The sequence below is a fragment of the Moesziomyces antarcticus genome (genome assembly GCF_000747765.1).
Source record: "Moesziomyces antarcticus DNA, scaffold: scaffold_v10013, strain JCM 10317, whole genome shotgun sequence".
Classification (NCBI taxonomy): Eukaryota; Fungi; Basidiomycota; class Ustilaginomycetes; order Ustilaginales; family Ustilaginaceae; genus Moesziomyces; species Moesziomyces antarcticus.
Genome location: NW_014638997.1, coordinates 16,482 through 32,089, shown reverse-complemented (window position 1 = coordinate 32,089; position 15,608 = coordinate 16,482). Strand labels below are relative to the sequence as shown.

Sequence of the window (15,608 nt, the reverse complement as noted above, 5' to 3'; positions counted from 1 at the left end):
AGATGGAGCGCAGGTGGATGTCGGATGCATGCGACGGTGTCGAGGCGATGTCTGACAAGGCACAGCGAGGATGAATGCCTGTCGAGCTGGTAGACGGAGTGACTTTCAGCGTGAGAAGGAGCAGCGGCCAGGTGCCGCGCTGTTCTCGCCCACAGGTCGCGGCTGGCTCCGGCGTTGGTGATGAGAGGGAGGCGTGTCGGAAGGGAAGGCAACGGAAGGGTGGCGAGTGGAGGCAATTGCTAAGCCTCGGTGGATGAGGCACACGAGATGGATGGCAAGAAAGACGAATGCAGTCGGCAGCAGCAGAAGCAGAACACCAAATAGGCAGGCCCGACCATCGGCCAACCGGCGCAGCGGAGAGCAGAGGGCGAGCGCAGTGCGCAACGCCGGGTGTTGGTTTGCACTTTGCGAGTCGAAACCAACACTTTGCGCTGCTGCCGCGCCCGCCGTGCCGCTTTGGTGGCGCGATTGCCTGCCTGTGTGTGATTTTTGACAGGCTCGCATCGGCTGGCCCGCTCGGCCGCAAGAGATGCATTGGCGAGAGAGAGAGAGAGAGAGAGAGCCACTCTGGCAGAGCACACACTTCCGTCACAGCTCGCATGCAATGGCACATCAGCGGCAATCTGCGCACCAGCGCCGACTGGCTCCCGAACAAGTCAGCGAGAGAGCGCTCGGTCGTCTGCATTATTGTACCGCCACCGTCCATTGTGACTAAATGAAAGAAAGTATCCGCCAATTATCGGACCGTTCCGATACTCTTCTGATCACCTACTTGCCCAAGCTGGTCATGCGACCTCTCTTTTCCACACGCTTTGCGTGGGTTCAGCTCTCAATCTTCAAGGAACGGCTGCATCTCTACCCACTGTCGACTCGAGGCAAGAGGGGAACGACGCGGAATCGGCTCGACCGGGACGGTGCAGATCCAAGCAGGAGAGAGCTTTCGCGGATCGCCAAAAAGGGGGGGCGAGGCGGCGATTTTGTTTGTTCCGCTGCTCCTAAACCTAGCCGAGAACATCACACTTCGGTCGACGCATACGCTAACAGTACGCCATCACACGAGCAACAAAATCCAGCTCGAATGCAGCTCGAGTGAAACCACTCTGCTTTCAGAACCGCTCCCCCGCCTCAAGGCAGACGCAACCAACGGACCGCGGCGCGCCCCTCTGGCCCGCGATCCGCCAATCTAAGTCACGTGCCTCTGGCGCTTCTTTGCTTCTTCCGCATCCCCCCTTCCGCAATTTTTGGACGCGACGGGTCGCTGAGCCGCCGCCGCCTCTGACGGACGCGTTTCGGTTTTTCGGCACCTCCGCATCCTTGGCTCCGCCGCAATGCGAGCTCATCACCGAAAAGAAGGGTCGGGTCGCTTTCGAACATCGAGTGTGGAGGAGCCACTCGCCGGCGCCACTCTTCGCCCTTCCTCCTTCTCATCACAGCATTCGGCGTCTCCGCCTGCCTCTGCCTCGATCATCTTAGGCACTCCCGACACCACGACGAACACGACGAATAGGCGCAGCCAGCCGAGCCCAGCCGTCGAGCCTCTCTCCATTTCACCTTTGGGCCGCGCATCCATTCCTCGCCGCCACCCTTCAGCCCTGGCTTCAAACTCGACGCCAGTCATCCCTCAGGCTACTCAGCCTCAGAAGCAGACAGGCTCATATCGCCAATCCCTGCCTTGATCCAACCTTCTCACGACTTCTCGACGTCACCATTTAACCCTTTGCGGACCGCTAGAACAGCATCCCGCCGTCGACACAGATCTTTTGCTCTGCCGCAGCCCCCCAGTCTCGCCTTGATGGCAGTAGCGACTCAATCGGCTCCCCTTCGCTCAACGCTACCGATCCGTACGCAGATCTTTCGACTTACTTCTGGCAGCTCTGAAGGCTGCACATCGACATGGACGCAAGCGGCGCTGATCCGGCGGCGGTGACGGCTACCGAGCCAACGCCGGCTACCGCCAGCAGCCAGCAGCCACCCGTACCCGGGAACGTCGAATCAAAGTCACCAGAACAAAGGATCAACGAGTCCGCCAGCGAACCTCGCGAATCGGCACCCCCACCGCCGGACGTCGCAAGCACCAACGCACCCGCACAAGCCGCAGCACCATCCACCTCGAAGCCTACTCCACCACCTTCGGCTGTCCACCCAAAGCCAAAGGTCTTTCTCAAAAGCTCAGCGCCCGATCTGCCCTTGCACATACACATCCCACGCGAGCTTACGTCCGAAGTATTCAGGGAGCTCTCGATCACCATTCGATCGCACGGCGGCGTCATCGAGTCTCGCCTTGGCAAAGCAGACCTCATCGTCGTAGATCCCGACATGCCCACCGCCGCAAAACGGTACCTGAGGGAAGCCAGGCAAATTGGCCAACCCATCCCCGTCGTGGTCATCAACTACCTTCATGACTCGGTCGCCTTCGGTCTCCGTGCTGATCCAGAGGATCCAAAGTACAAGTTCGACGGCATCCCGCCAGCGGCAGCCCCCTCGACCAGGGCACAAACTGCACCGGCCCAGCGCTCTCACAACGGTCGCAATCCTTACACAGAAGACGATCGCAAGGCCATCATCTCGTACTTTGTAGAGAGGCACGAGTCAACCTGGAGCCTCAATTCCGCCGCCAAGGAGCTTGCCGATCTCCTTCCCACCCACTCATGGTCCAGCTTCCAGTCTTACCTGCAAGCAAACTTTGAAAAGGGCTGGAACCTCAAAAAGAGCATCCTCGCCACGCGCCAGCAACTCTTAGACGCCGAGCCTTCCGAGCTGCAAGCACGCATCCTCCGATCCAGGTACACCGCCTCCCCTTCCCTCGCAGAACAGTCGGAGCCCTCAGAAGGCTGGCCAGCAACGTCCCCTCAACCCGCACAGCGATCCCCGAGTCCGCGCACATCTGGCGCTGCAGCTCAAGCCAGCAGCAGCAATGCTCCCGCAGAGAGCGACACTGACGATCTCGAGGTGCGACGGCCCCAACCAGGGTCCGCAGTACAAGAGGTAGAGAAGAGTCCCACCAAGCAGGGCCACAACCCAGATGCGTCAACGTCACAACACCTCGATCTGGAAGTGCAGCCCCGATCCACCGAATCTCCGCCTTCGTCTCTCGAGCTTCCGTCGGGTCAGCGCGCTCTACTCACCCAACACGCACCCGCTCGGGCCTCGTCCATCGACGAGGAATCGGATCCCGAAACGTTTCAAGAGGCCATCCTCAAGCAGCTGCGCGAAAAGGAGGCCGGAGGCGCCAAATCATCGCAAAAGGCAAAGAAGAAGCCTGCACGCCGGCGACGCAGGTCTAGCGCCTCCGAATCTTCTGCCCCCGCATCTGAAGTCGACGAGCTCGAGCTATCCCAGGAGCAAGGCACCAACGGCGGGACACCGAATGGAGCTTCTCGGACCACTGAGCGATCCGAGCAACCAGACGATGAAGACTCGGAGTGGGAAGGCACCCGTCTGGCAGAGAGGAGCATCCGCAAGAAGATCCACAATCCGGACAAGAAGTCGCACGTCAAATTCACAGAGGAGGAGAAAGACGAGCTCCTTCGGCGGCTAGCCGAGTACGTCCAGCAGCAGGGGCATGTACCCGACGCATCGACGCAGCAAGCGCTTCTCGCCAAGCCTTCAGATGCCTTCTGGGACGAATTCGCTGAACGCAACTCGACACACTCGGCCTTGTCGTGGCGCAGCCACTACCTCAAGAACCGTGCCACGTACAAACAGATGATCGATCTCATCATCGCCGAGGGCGACAACGAGCTCAGCGAGTCCAGCTCATACGCCGATGCCGACGACAATGGAAGCCAGTCGTCCATCGCAGAGCGCAAGGCCGACGACGGGGAGGGCGCCGTTCCGAGCGATGCAGCCGCTCCACAGGAACGCTCGCCTCGAGCTCTGGACGGAGCTAGATCTTCGGATGCAAGAGCCCAAGCATCGGCGCGCGACAGGAGCATGCCAGATGACGGTATCGTGGTGGAAATTCCCTTGCTCGCCACCTCGGAACCACCTGGTTCAGCGCAGGACAATGCGCCGTCTCCATCTCCAGCGCAGGCAGACCGGCATTCTTCACCTGCAGCGATCGCGATGCAGGAGGTGCAGTGGCCCGGAGAGATGACCCCGCCCCTCATGGAAGAAGAGGACGAAGACATGCTTCAGGTCGAGGTTGCAGTCAACCCGCATGAACGACAACCAACGCCTCATCCTGAGGTATTGGCCGAGGTCCATGCTCCCGAGCAACTTCAAGAGGATGCGGATGATGCTGACGATTCGGACGACGACTACGAGCTGGAAGAAGCGAGCGAGTCCTCAGACGACGGCGAGTCAGAAGAGGCGAGCGAATCAGACGAGGGTAACGCTTTGGAAGAAGTCGAAAAGTCGGGCGAAGCAGAGGAGTCGGGCGAGGTTGAAAAGTCGGGCGAAGCAGAGGAGTCGGAAGAAGTCGAAAAGCCGGCCGAAGCAGAGGAGTCGGACGAAGTTGTCCAAGGAGATACAGCAGATGCGGTGGCTGACACCTCAGCATCGAAGGCCTCCTCGGCAGCGGAACAACAGAGAGCGTCGGAATCACCAGCGACCAAGCGACCTGTCGACATTGGGACACCTGTCTTGGCTCAGCATCGCAACACCACCTTTGTCGACTTTTCGATCGACAGCGATGAGGAGCAGCGCATCCGGAAAGCTAGGTCTCGACCATCTTTGCCAAATCTTGCCGCGAGACCAGAAGGGCCAGTGTCCGGGTCACCCAGGGGCAATCGCATCCTCGATTTCCGTGCCCTGCTGCCGCGGGTTCAACAGGCAAGTGCGGCTCGATCGCCGCAGCGCGCGTCGAGTCGCATGGAAGAGGAGCGGGTCCTCCGGGTATCCGACTGGACTCGGAGTGTCTCTGCTTCGCCTTCATCCAGAAGTCCTGAGATTCCGCAGGGAGTCCAGGCGCCTGTGGCCGGCGAGACGTCTAGGTCGAGAGCCAGCCGCATCAACCGCGAAAAACTAATTGGTGCAGAGCGCATCCTGCCGATCTCACCAAAACTGCGGCAGGCGCCGCGTGGATTGGAACGGGAGAGCGTAAGTGTCCATCGAAGCAGCGTGCCTTCTTCGACCCGGATTGCATCGGCAGCTGCGCCCGCAGAGCGTCGCACCGCTTCAAAGACCGACGAAGTGGCTGCACGCTTGCAGTACCGCGCCGATGTGGAGCGATTCCGTCAAGACTTCGGTTTGAACAAGGAAGAGCTGCGCGAGCTGTTGATGCGCTTCCGAGCCAGCGTCAAAGATGCACGCAGGTTCATTGACCGCTGGCTCGCGACGGTGACCGAATCTTATGACGTGGAGGCCGCTGTGGCATTCGAGTACGTCAAGACGTCGCGCGGCGACTTTGAGCAGGCGGAAACCTTCCTCAAATTGGCTTCTCTTACTAGGTCCGGCAGTCATTCTGGCCGAGCCGACACGAGCCTATCGCGCAGCAAGGTCTCTTCGACGAGTCCGAGTAAACGCCTTGGACGAAGCGACGAACGAGACGCCAGGCTCTTTGGCGCGTCGGAGGCTCGCATCCCCCCTTCCAAGAGATCGAGAAGGTGATTGTTTCCGGATTGTGACGTGTCCGCATTGTATTGCATGTACAACATCTTGATCAGCGAGCGGCTGGGTGTGCGTCCCGAACTGAGTCATGAGGGATGCCGAATCAGCGAGGAAGGTCCAGGTGCAAGCATCATGCATCGGGGACTTGGAAGATCGGGAAAGTTTCTCTAGGCGCACCGATTCGAGTGGAGGCAAGCGTGCGTTGCTGGAATATTTTTACGCGGTCCGAGATTCGCCCAAAGCCGCGCTTCTTCTTCTTCTTCTCCTACTCACGTCCATCTCAACATAACCTCCTTCCCTTTACAGCCACGATCGCAGGACAAGCACAACATGGCGACAGGTGCTGCAGCAAGCATGGCATCCACCAGCGCGGATGCGTTGCCGCCATTCATTGTCAAGGCCAGCTCTTCGCGCCCCTTGAAGCCCAATACGCAGTCGCAGCGTTGGCTCAAGGGATCCAACACAGCAGCCCGCCTCGTACACTACTCTGGCGAGGTGCACCCAGCCTCTTCATCGTCACGAATCTCGAAATATGCTCCTACCTTCACCAAGGATGACATGGACGTGGACCAGGACGATATGGATGCAGGAGACGACCAAGACGATGACGTCAAGATTGCGGTAGCGGGCACGAGCATTGCTTCGTCACACGTCTTTATGAAGGGCCACGGAACGTTCCTGTCCACCAACTCGGACGAGATCCTGTCGTCCATGTGTGGCACAGTGGAGCGTGTCAACAAGTTGATATCCGTTCGACCGGCAAGGTCGAGATATGCGGCCGAGGTGGGTGATCTGGTGATCGGCAGAATCACAGAGGTCGGTCCCAAGCGCTGGAAGGTGGACATCAACGCAAAGACCGACTCGGCACTCCAACTCTCGTCGATCAACCTTCCGGGTGGTATCCAGCGTCGAAAGGTGGAGAGTGACGAACTTCAGATGCGCAACTTTTTCCAGGAGAACGATCTGTTGGTGGCAGAGGTTCAGATGATGTTCCAGGACAACTCGTCGGCGTTGCACACGCGTTCGCTGCGCTATGGCAAGCTCAAGAACGGCGTCCTGGTCACAGCATCGCCCAACCTCATTCAGCGTCTCAAGTCGCATTTCGTCCATCTCAGAAACGACGACCTCTCGCTCAATGTCGATCTCATCATCGGTCTGAACGGATACATCTGGATCGCAAAACACTTCCCCTACAACCAACCTTCCAACAGCTCCTCGGGCGGTGCTGCGAGTTCCGGCATCAACTCGGAACAGCAGAAAGGTCTGGCGGGTTCAGGCGTCGGAATGGACATTGATGCTACGTATTCGGATCAAAACGACCCCGACCTCTCCCCGGAACTGCGCCGTCAGATTCAGCGCGTCGCCAAGTGCATCCACATCCTCGATGCCTACCATCACCCCATCTCGGACAACACCATCCTGACGCTCGTCTCCATCTCGGTCGCCTACGTCGGACCTATCCTCCAGCAACACGAGCAGCAGGACTGGCACCGCGACCCCAACTTGACCATCCTCATGGTCGAGCAGCTCCGTGCCGGAGCCACCCTGTCGGAATAAGGAGCTTCTTCTTTCTTTCTCGGAAGCAACAGACATGATCATAGGAAATCCCTTTCGTCCCTTGCAACTTGCGTTCCGATTGTTCGATGACTAGTTCCGTGATTCCAGGGTCTTCTAAGAGGTGTCCCAAGTCCAATGGCCAAGTATAACTTTGAGAGAGACTGGGGATGGATTAGAGCGAGGGGAGAACGCCAGCGGCGGCACATAGCTCCTGATATTCTGACGAGTGCTTGCACAGGTTCTTGAAGAACGCCGACTCGTCAACATCGTCCTTCGATAGCAGCCTGCGCGAACCGAGGTATCAAAATAAGGGCAGAGATGGAGTGTGTGAGAAAACCATATGCGGACGACATCCCGCAAGCATCAAATGGACTTACTCTTTCGGACTGCCGCATTCGACGAGCTTGCCGTCCTGCAGGACGACGATGCGGTCATAGTCGATGACGCTCTTGAGGCGGTGGGCGATGCAGATCACGATGCTGTCATGCAGAGCTGTGCGGATGACGCGCTGTACCATCGCGTCCGTCTCCTTGTCCGTCGAAGAAGTAGCTTCGTCCAAAATCAGAATCCGCGTCGAGCGAAGCAGCCTGTAGGGCAAGTTAAAGAGAACGGACAACTCCAGGTCAGAACACAACTCAAGTGATCGCAGATCAAAGATAGCGTGAAGAATACTTACGATCGAGCCAAGGATAAAAGCTGCGCTTGTCCTGCCGAAAAGTTGGCGCCGCCGGACGAGACGGCAGAGTCGAGCTTGAGACGCATGTTGGTGCTCCTCTCTGAGCTCTTGTTTCTCGCGTCAACATCGTGCGCTTGCTGCCCCTTCCGTATAACGTCGCCTTCAGTGTCGGAAAGGTCAATCAACGAAGGCTCATAGGAGCGATCGTGCTCGTTGCCATAGGGCGTTGCGGCGAGTCCCACCTTCCTGAGCGCGTCGAGCACCGCTGCGTCGTCGTGCTCGTTGAAAGGATCCAGATTATCCCTGACCGTTCCCGAGAAGAGGACAGGATCCTGCATGACGATGCTTAGCCGGCCACGCAGCTGCTGCAACGGAATCGTCTTGATGTCGACATCGTCGATGAGGATCCGGCCGCCGCTAAGCTCGACAGCGCGGAAAAGACTGGCAGCCAGGCTGCTCTTGCCACTCCCCGTGCGACCGATGATGCCGACCTTTTCGCCAGGGTTGACTTCAAAGCTTACCCCTTGCAGGACTTCTGGCAGCTCTTCGGCGTACCGCAAGCGGACGTTGTCAAAGACAATGCGTCCTTGGGCCGATGGCCAGCCTGCTGGCGGCAGATTTGGTGTGTAGCGAGCCACGACCTTCTCGTTTTCCTCGCGCGGCATCTGTTGGTACTCAGCGACTCGTTCCAGGGAGTTGAAGCTGTTGGCGAGGTTCTTGAAGTCGTTTACGAGGTAGTAGGCGAGCTGGCACAAAAGCTGAGCCGACGAGAGCGCAAGACCGGCTGACCCGGGCGAGACTGCACCAAAGAGAGCGAGGAGCGTGACGACGAAGACCGAGACGCCGCCTAGGATCTGTGCACGGAAACTGAGCCATACTTCCATCGTACACACGGCCCACCACAGCGACTGGTAGAGGTCGACGGCATCCAGCATCGATTCGAGAAGACGCGGCTCGGCACCGAAGGCCCGGATGGTCGCGATTCCAGAGAGCGCTTGCTGAAAGTGGCCGTAGATGGGTGATGTCGACGTCGCTTCGATCCTTTGCATGTCACGAGTGCAGGCCAGGAAGCCGCCCGCAAGCCAAGGTCCAACAAGGACCAAGACGAGTGACGGGAGCAAGAAGGCCGGTACGATGGCGACGCAGATAAGGAAATAGGCCGCGATGGAGAAGGCATTGTTGCCGAGATTCATGATCGACTGGGGCAAAATGTTGTCGATGCAGTCCATGTCGGTGCCGAATCGATTCATGATGCGGCCGGCTGGTGTGATGTCGAACCACCTGAGGGGCGCCTTGATGACGTTGGTGAGCAGCTTCGAGAAGAGATTCTGCGATGCGCGGATGGAAGCGACGTAAAAGCAGACGGCCCTCGAGCTGTTAAAGACGATCACTGCTAGACCGCTGAGTCCGTACACGGTGAGATAGAAGCTCGCGTGTCCTTGTGCTGGAGGGAACGACACTTGCAAGCCGGAAATCTGTGCTACCGCAGCAGTTTGGAGGCTGGCCTTGCTGTATGCTTCGCCCCAAATCTTGAGCCAGTACTGACCGAACGACTCGGACAGACGCAGCAAGAGAAGCAGGATGAGAAGCAGGGCCCAGATGCGGAGCGACGAGGCACGGAGATAAGTGCGGTAGAACACCCAGCTCACCGCTCCTTCTCTGCGCTTCTCCTCCTGATGCAAAAGACGCGGAGTGCGAGCTCCAGAGGCTAGCTCGACCGGCCTTTCTGGCGTTGCTAGCTTGCCTGAAGGAACGTCTCCAGAGTTGCTTCCTTGCTGACTCGACGCGCTCGCAGGCCTAGACATGGGGTGCGAGGATTCGCGCTCCGCATCGCCATCAGTCCCAGTGTCGGAGTTTTGCTGCGGGCTGGAGCGGCTAGCGGAGAGCGTAACCAAGCCAGCCGCTTTCGATTCGGCTGGCGAGCCTTGATGGACGATCTCGCCATCGCGCAAGCAGACAACCAGAGCTGCACTGTCGATGAGCAGATCGACGTGATGGGTGACCAAGATGAGCCTCCTACCGTGGGCTAGTGGCCCGAGGAGCGCATGACGCACGAGGTGGCGCTGCACACGGGTATCTACGGCAGAGAGAACATCGTCGAGGAGCACAGTGTCGGAGCGTGCGTAGAGCGCGCGGGCCAACGAGATGCGCGCTTTCTGGCCGCCGGATACGGTATGCGAACCGATCTGGGTAAGATCGCCGTCGTCCATGGAGTCGAGATCATCCTGGAGCGCACAGGCGTGAATGCAAGTCTGGTACCTGGCAGCATCGAGTGGCGTGCCGAAGAGGATGTTGTCCCTGACCGACTTGCCATTCTCGAGCCAGGGTAGTTGGCTTGCATAGCTGAAGCGACTTGCACCGCTGTGGTCAAATTTGTTGCGGATGACTTGGCCGTCCTGGGATTCGAGCATTTCTCCGAGAATGGCTGCCAACATGCTACTTTTGCCGGATCCGGTGGGCCCGATGATGAGGCTTAAGCGACCGGCAGGGAAATCGACGCTAATATCGCGAAGGCGAAAATCCGAGTAGTCCGTTTGGCTGGTCATTTGTTCACGATCATCAGGAGACACGACTGCCGAAGCGGTGCTTTGCTTGGCATGCCAACGAAAGGTGACATTTTTGATGGCCAGCTGGGTGTTGGAGTCATGGTCTGGGGTCTCTGCATTCTCCTCGTCCCGGTATGCCTGCGGATGGGTTTGGGTGGTTGGACGCTGTCGGGAGAGTTGGCTGATGGCCTCTTCGACTTCCTGCTCGTTGAGGAAGGACTCGAGGCGTTGTACGCTGACCATGGCGATGAGACCGCCCATCAGGAAGCCGGGGATAGCATTGAGGGGAGGACGGATCATGGTGAAGAGGGCGATGGCGGTGAATGCGGTCGAGACGGTGAGCTCCTCCTTGGCGACTTTGACATAGAAGAAGAAGCTGACGAGCGTGACGAGCACGGGGATGACGGTCCACAAGAGCTCGAAGAGGAAGGTCATGAAGCGAGACCAGATGAGTTTGCGGATCTCGTTGCGGCGAGCGGCGGCGACGCGCTGCTCCCACTGCGATTCGACGCCCTGAATCTTGACGAATCGCATGGCCTCGACGAGCTCGGTCATGAGGCTCATGCGTTGATCGCGGGCGCTGCTGTACTCTCTTTGCTTCTTGACGGCGACTTCGCCCCAGACGTAGTTGACGGGGATGGCAGCGACGAGGATGGAGAAACCGACGAGCGCACTCCAGCCCATGAGCTTGTAGAGAAAGACGGCTGCGATGGTGACCTCGAGAGGGGCGCCGTAGAGCTGATGCAAGTCGCAGCCCATGCGCAAGAGGATGTTGACGTCGGAGGCCATCATATTGACGATCTTTCCTACATCTGCGCCTTGCTCTTCCTCCTGCTTTTTGAGTGCTTCAGCATGTCTGCTCTTTCGGTACGCGGCGTATTGGCTGACGCGCGATCGGATGGAGCCGAACGAGACCTGTTTGAGGCTGAGCTTGCCTGATGCTGTGTCGCGGGACGGTTTGTTGCGCAAGACCGATGCGTGTGCGTGGACGGGATGCAGCCTGTCATGTTCGCGTTCGTCGGATGCGATGGAAGCTGCAGCTTGATCTGTATCCGACGCAGATGCTTCTGCGATGGCCACCGCCTCGAGAAGTTGATCGGCTTGCGCTTCTGTAGGTTCTGGTGCCCGAGGTCGTGATGGCGTGAATTTTGTCTGTCCGCTGAGGTCGCGTCTCTTGAGCGCCTTTTCGAAGAGGGAGACGACGAGGGTGGAGCGAAGACGGAGGCCGACTTGACGTGCGTGGTGAAAGTTCTGCAGCTCTGCAAGGAAGCGCACGACGGTGAGGCAGAGGCCGATGAAAGCGTACACGAAAGCCTTCTGGCGTGGCGACCACTGCAGATCTTGGTCGGCTCGATCGGCAGGAGGGTTGGCAGAGGCGAGCTGGATCTGGTCGAGGATGCTTTTGAGGATGTAAGTGCCGAGGTAGGCGAAGCTGACGCTGATGAGCTTGAAGCATGCGTCGAGGGCGATGTCGTTTGCATTGGCACGTAGGATGCGGGAGAGGAGCCGGGTGCGGTGGGCGGGTGGATCTTGTGGCGAAGGCGGGAGGAGGGCTTTGAATTTGCGGAAGAGAAGGCGTGTGTCGTTGATGGAGCGAAGACGCCACACGTCGGTAGGTACGAGGGAGCGGCGGAGAGCGAGGCTCTGGATGGGAGCCATCCAGGAGTAGGAGAGGTTCTCGTAGAGGGTGCAGTAGTCTTCGGGCGAGGTAGGGCAGCGTTGGTATGTGGAAGCGAGATCTTGGTGCGTGGGATGGAGCTTGTCCACGGCGTCGGGATGGTGCCGCAATTGCTCGTCGAGATCGACGACTGCCTCGTAGCCACCGGGAGCGATGGGCATACGCAGGAGAAGGGAGGTCGAATAGATGCTGATGGCGACATTTGTAGCGGAGAGGAGCACCGGAGCCATTGCCGAGCTGGTGAAATGCGCATGTGCTGCGAGCCATGGGACGAAGGAAAAGAGGTGGACGATGGACGAGACCGTGAGAGAGAGAAGGAGAGCTGCGAGGATCAATGAGGGGGTTTGAGGAGGTCGTAGAAAGAGTCGAAGGGAGACGAGTGCCCATGCGAGAGATTGGGAAAGGGACGGAAAGGCGGCGTGTGCATTGTCTGCGATGAGTGTGTATCCGGTGACGGACGAAGTGAGGGCCAGCTGAACGAGGCTGACGACGAGGAGACGATTGAGCCGTCTGCGCTGCTGGTAGAAGCCCTGAGACGAGCTTGCGCTATCTTGCAGGTGAGATGCTGGAGATGTAGGGCTGTGATTGTGTTGCTCGAGACGATGCTGGCGGACGTCCTGATCGGTGACGAAGGGAGCGAAGTACGCGAGGAGGGAAGCGACGTATGGTGTGCTCTTGCGGCCTGGTGCTCTTGCTCGAGAGGATGATCGCGTGAGACGGCGGAGCACTGCAGCTAAAGTGGCGACTAGTACGATGCATAGCGGAGCAGCGTGGGCGCAGAGGATCAGTCGTTGCGCTCCCGAGTCTGATGAAGCAGCGATGGAAGCAACCGAAGCGGTAGATATCGAAAGTGCCGATGCTGGACTGTGATGCGAGGCGTTGAATATCGCTGAAATCACTGTGAGCTCGACGGAAGGATGTCGGTTCCAGCCGAGGCTCGGCAGGCTGGAAAGCGGCGGCCAAAGCGTCGTCGACATGATGGAAACGCAAAGCTGCTCCGGTTTCGAGCGGACTGCGCAGAGGCACGCTTAGAATGAGGAGAGCCGAGCGCAGTCAGCCATGGCGAGGTGCTTGATGGCGGGATCGGGCCGACAGCGGACGAGCCGAACGGATGAGTGATGTGACGATGTGACGACGTGACGATGTGACGATGTGACAGTGGGATGGAAGAGCAGCGTATGAACTGCCGTGCATTTCTAATGAAGCCCCGGCTCGGAGTGGAGCTCGGAGTGGAGGCTCTGCCTAAAAAACGTGCGGAAGGTCGACGCGCTGCAGCCTCGACGCGCACCTCAAAGCGAGGGTCTCGGCGCTTCCCGACGATCTGGCACGCATGCGCCGGGTTTGAAAATGTGAGATTGCGAATCGCCCAAAAAAAGGCGGCTGCCAACGACGACTGTGGCCGCTGGAGGCGTGTGACAACCCTGCATGCCTCACGTCGGCATCCCCGGCTCTTCTTTTGCTGGCGTGCATTTGGCAAGGAAGGGAGGGACCCTGGCGCGGCTGTCGGCCCAAGCTTTGATTTCCAGACTCCGCCGCTTGGTGCAATGCCCTTTTCTGCAAGGAGCTGCCGCGAGGGCCTCCTTCGCCTTCGCCTTCGCCTTCATCTGAGCCACTGCTCGCATTCACCTACCTGCAGGCTGGCCTGCCACCGCCTCGTCGCCATCATGCTTGCTATTCTTCATCTCAACAGCATCCTGTCTTAGGCGCATCTCTATCTCTCCGACCATCCACCATCGAAGCGCCATCCCACTTGCGCCTTCGAGCATGCCTTGACTCTTTCATACGTGGCCACTCACGTCACCTCCTCTTCAAGGCTGCGCATCTCAACGACCTTCCCCTCTAGCCATGCGCTGGCGTCTGGCTGGCCTCGCAGCCTCGCTGCTCATCCTTTGGCCGTCTCAGATCGATGCGCGTGATGCGATACCGCGCACGGCTCCCAAAACACGTCTGCAGGCCTGCCTCGCCAATGCCGGCATCGACATCGTCGCAGCCGACATCAGCTCGCCTGACCTCTACTTTCAGGCCTCGGCCTCGGACAACGTCGTGTTTCACTACAATCCCACCCTCATCGCCTATCCGCACTCCGCCTCCCAAGTACAGCAGGCCGTCCTCTGCGCTTCCGAATTCACCGATGCTCCCATAGCCGCACGCAGCGGAGGCCACTCCTTTGCCGCTTACGGAAGCGGCGGCATGGACGGCTCCGTCATTGTCGACCTCGCAAACCTCAGCAACGTCACCTCCCATCCCGACAAAGCGCTCGTCGAAGTCGGTCCGGGCGCACGTCTCGGCGACGTCGTAAAGGGCCTCTGGTCCCAGCATGACGCGCACCGCGCCATGTCCACAGGCACATGCGCTGCCGTCGGCGTCGGAGGTCTCAGCCTCTGCGGCGGCTTCGGTCCCATGTCCCGCAAGTGGGGTCTCACCACCGACAACATCCTCGAGGCCGATCTCGTGCTTGCGAACGGCTCACTCGTCACCGCCTCGGAGCACCAGAACACCGACATTCTCTGGGCTCTTCGAGGCAGCGGCTCGTTCTTTGGCATCGTCACCCGTTTTGTCTTCCGGTCCCATGACGCCTCCCCTCCCGTCGTCTCGTTCGAGTTCAGATGGACTCCTTCGCTCGACTCCGTCGACAACGCGCTTTCCGTGATGACTGCTGTTCAGGCTCTAGCTCTCGAGCCCAACCTCTCCAACGACCTCGGCCTCCACGTACAGCTTCGCAAACCCTCTAGGAGCGATCCACAGCCCTCGCACCAACGCCCAACCACCATCGAGGTCAAAGGCATCTACCTCGGCCCCGCACACCAATGGTCTGCGTTGGAAGCAAGGCTACGTCAGCTGCTCGCATCTCATTCGGCTCCCGGGCCCGACTTACAAAAGGTCAAGCTGCTCACCTATCTCGAACTCATGCAGGACTGGGACGACTTTGGCAAGGGCGAGCACAAGCTCGACACCGAAGCCATCCACAAGCAGCACAACAACTTTGTCACCAAGTCGGCCGTGACGCTCGAGCGCGATCGAGGCTTTGATCCAGCAGCTCTTCGGCAGCTCTTCCAATACATCTGGGACACCAGTCTCACCGCGGGTCAACAAGCTCAGTTAGCCGACGGCAAGACCACCTTCTGGGCGTGGAACATCTACTTTGAGCTCTTTGGTGGCGGTCGCCCCGCTCACGCCCAACCCAGGGCGAAAGAGCTGAGCAGCTTCCCGCATCGCGACGGTCTCTGGCTCATTCAGATCGCCGTCGGAACCGCCAGCTTCCTGGAGCTCGCGCACTCGGGTCACGAATATGCCCGCCAGCTTGCTACGCGCGTTTATCGCGCCATTGATGACTCGCGCATCGGCAGAGGAGGCTACTCGTGCTATGTCGACGCCGAACTCGAAGAGCACGAGTGGAAGCACCTCTACTACGGCTCGTCCATCCATCGTCTCGAGAACCTCAAGATGCAGCTAGACCCTTACAATCTCTTTCGCAATCCCCAGTCTCTCGGCAGCCAAGCAGAGATACAGGCGCGCCGCCGAGCGTCTCGACATCGCGACACGCTCGATGTCCAGGATGGCGCATCGGGGCCTCGGCGTCTATAAAGGCAGTACCGCTGAT

General features: G+C 59.2%; 4 protein-coding genes across 4 annotated transcripts; 3 read left to right on the top strand and 1 right to left on the bottom strand.

Moving 5' to 3' along the window:
* Window positions 1-1,893: 1,893 nt before the first annotated feature.
* On the top strand, window positions 1,894-5,550 carry PAN0_013d4611 (uncharacterized protein; the record flags this gene model as incomplete). Its single annotated transcript, XM_014799739.1, has 1 exon — window positions 1,894-5,550. One exon carries the CDS (start codon window positions 1,894-1,896, stop codon window positions 5,548-5,550), a length of 3,657 nt encoding a protein of 1,218 aa, XP_014655225.1.
* Window positions 5,551-5,880: 330 nt separating this feature from the next.
* PAN0_013d4610 (exosome complex exonuclease rrp4) lies at window positions 5,881-7,107 on the top strand (the record flags this gene model as incomplete). The annotated part of the gene is made up of 1 exon (XM_014799738.1): window positions 5,881-7,107. One exon carries the CDS (start codon window positions 5,881-5,883, stop codon window positions 7,105-7,107), a length of 1,227 nt encoding a protein of 408 aa, XP_014655224.1.
* Window positions 7,108-7,279: 172 nt separating this feature from the next.
* On the bottom strand, window positions 7,280-12,984 carry PAN0_013c4609 (multidrug resistance-associated ABC transporter; the record flags this gene model as incomplete). The annotated part of the gene is made up of 3 exons (XM_014799737.1): window positions 7,280-7,391; window positions 7,485-7,694; window positions 7,784-12,984. 3 exons carry the CDS (start codon window positions 12,982-12,984, stop codon window positions 7,280-7,282), a joined length of 5,523 nt encoding a protein of 1,840 aa, XP_014655223.1.
* A 222-nt stretch (window positions 12,985-13,206) lies between these two features.
* Window positions 13,207-15,592, top strand: PAN0_013d4608 (glucooligosaccharide oxidase; the record flags this gene model as incomplete). The annotated part of the gene is made up of 3 exons (XM_014799736.1): window positions 13,207-13,356; window positions 13,569-13,791; window positions 13,851-15,592. 3 exons carry the CDS (start codon window positions 13,207-13,209, stop codon window positions 15,590-15,592), a joined length of 2,115 nt encoding a protein of 704 aa, XP_014655222.1.
* Window positions 15,593-15,608: the final 16 nt, after the last annotated feature.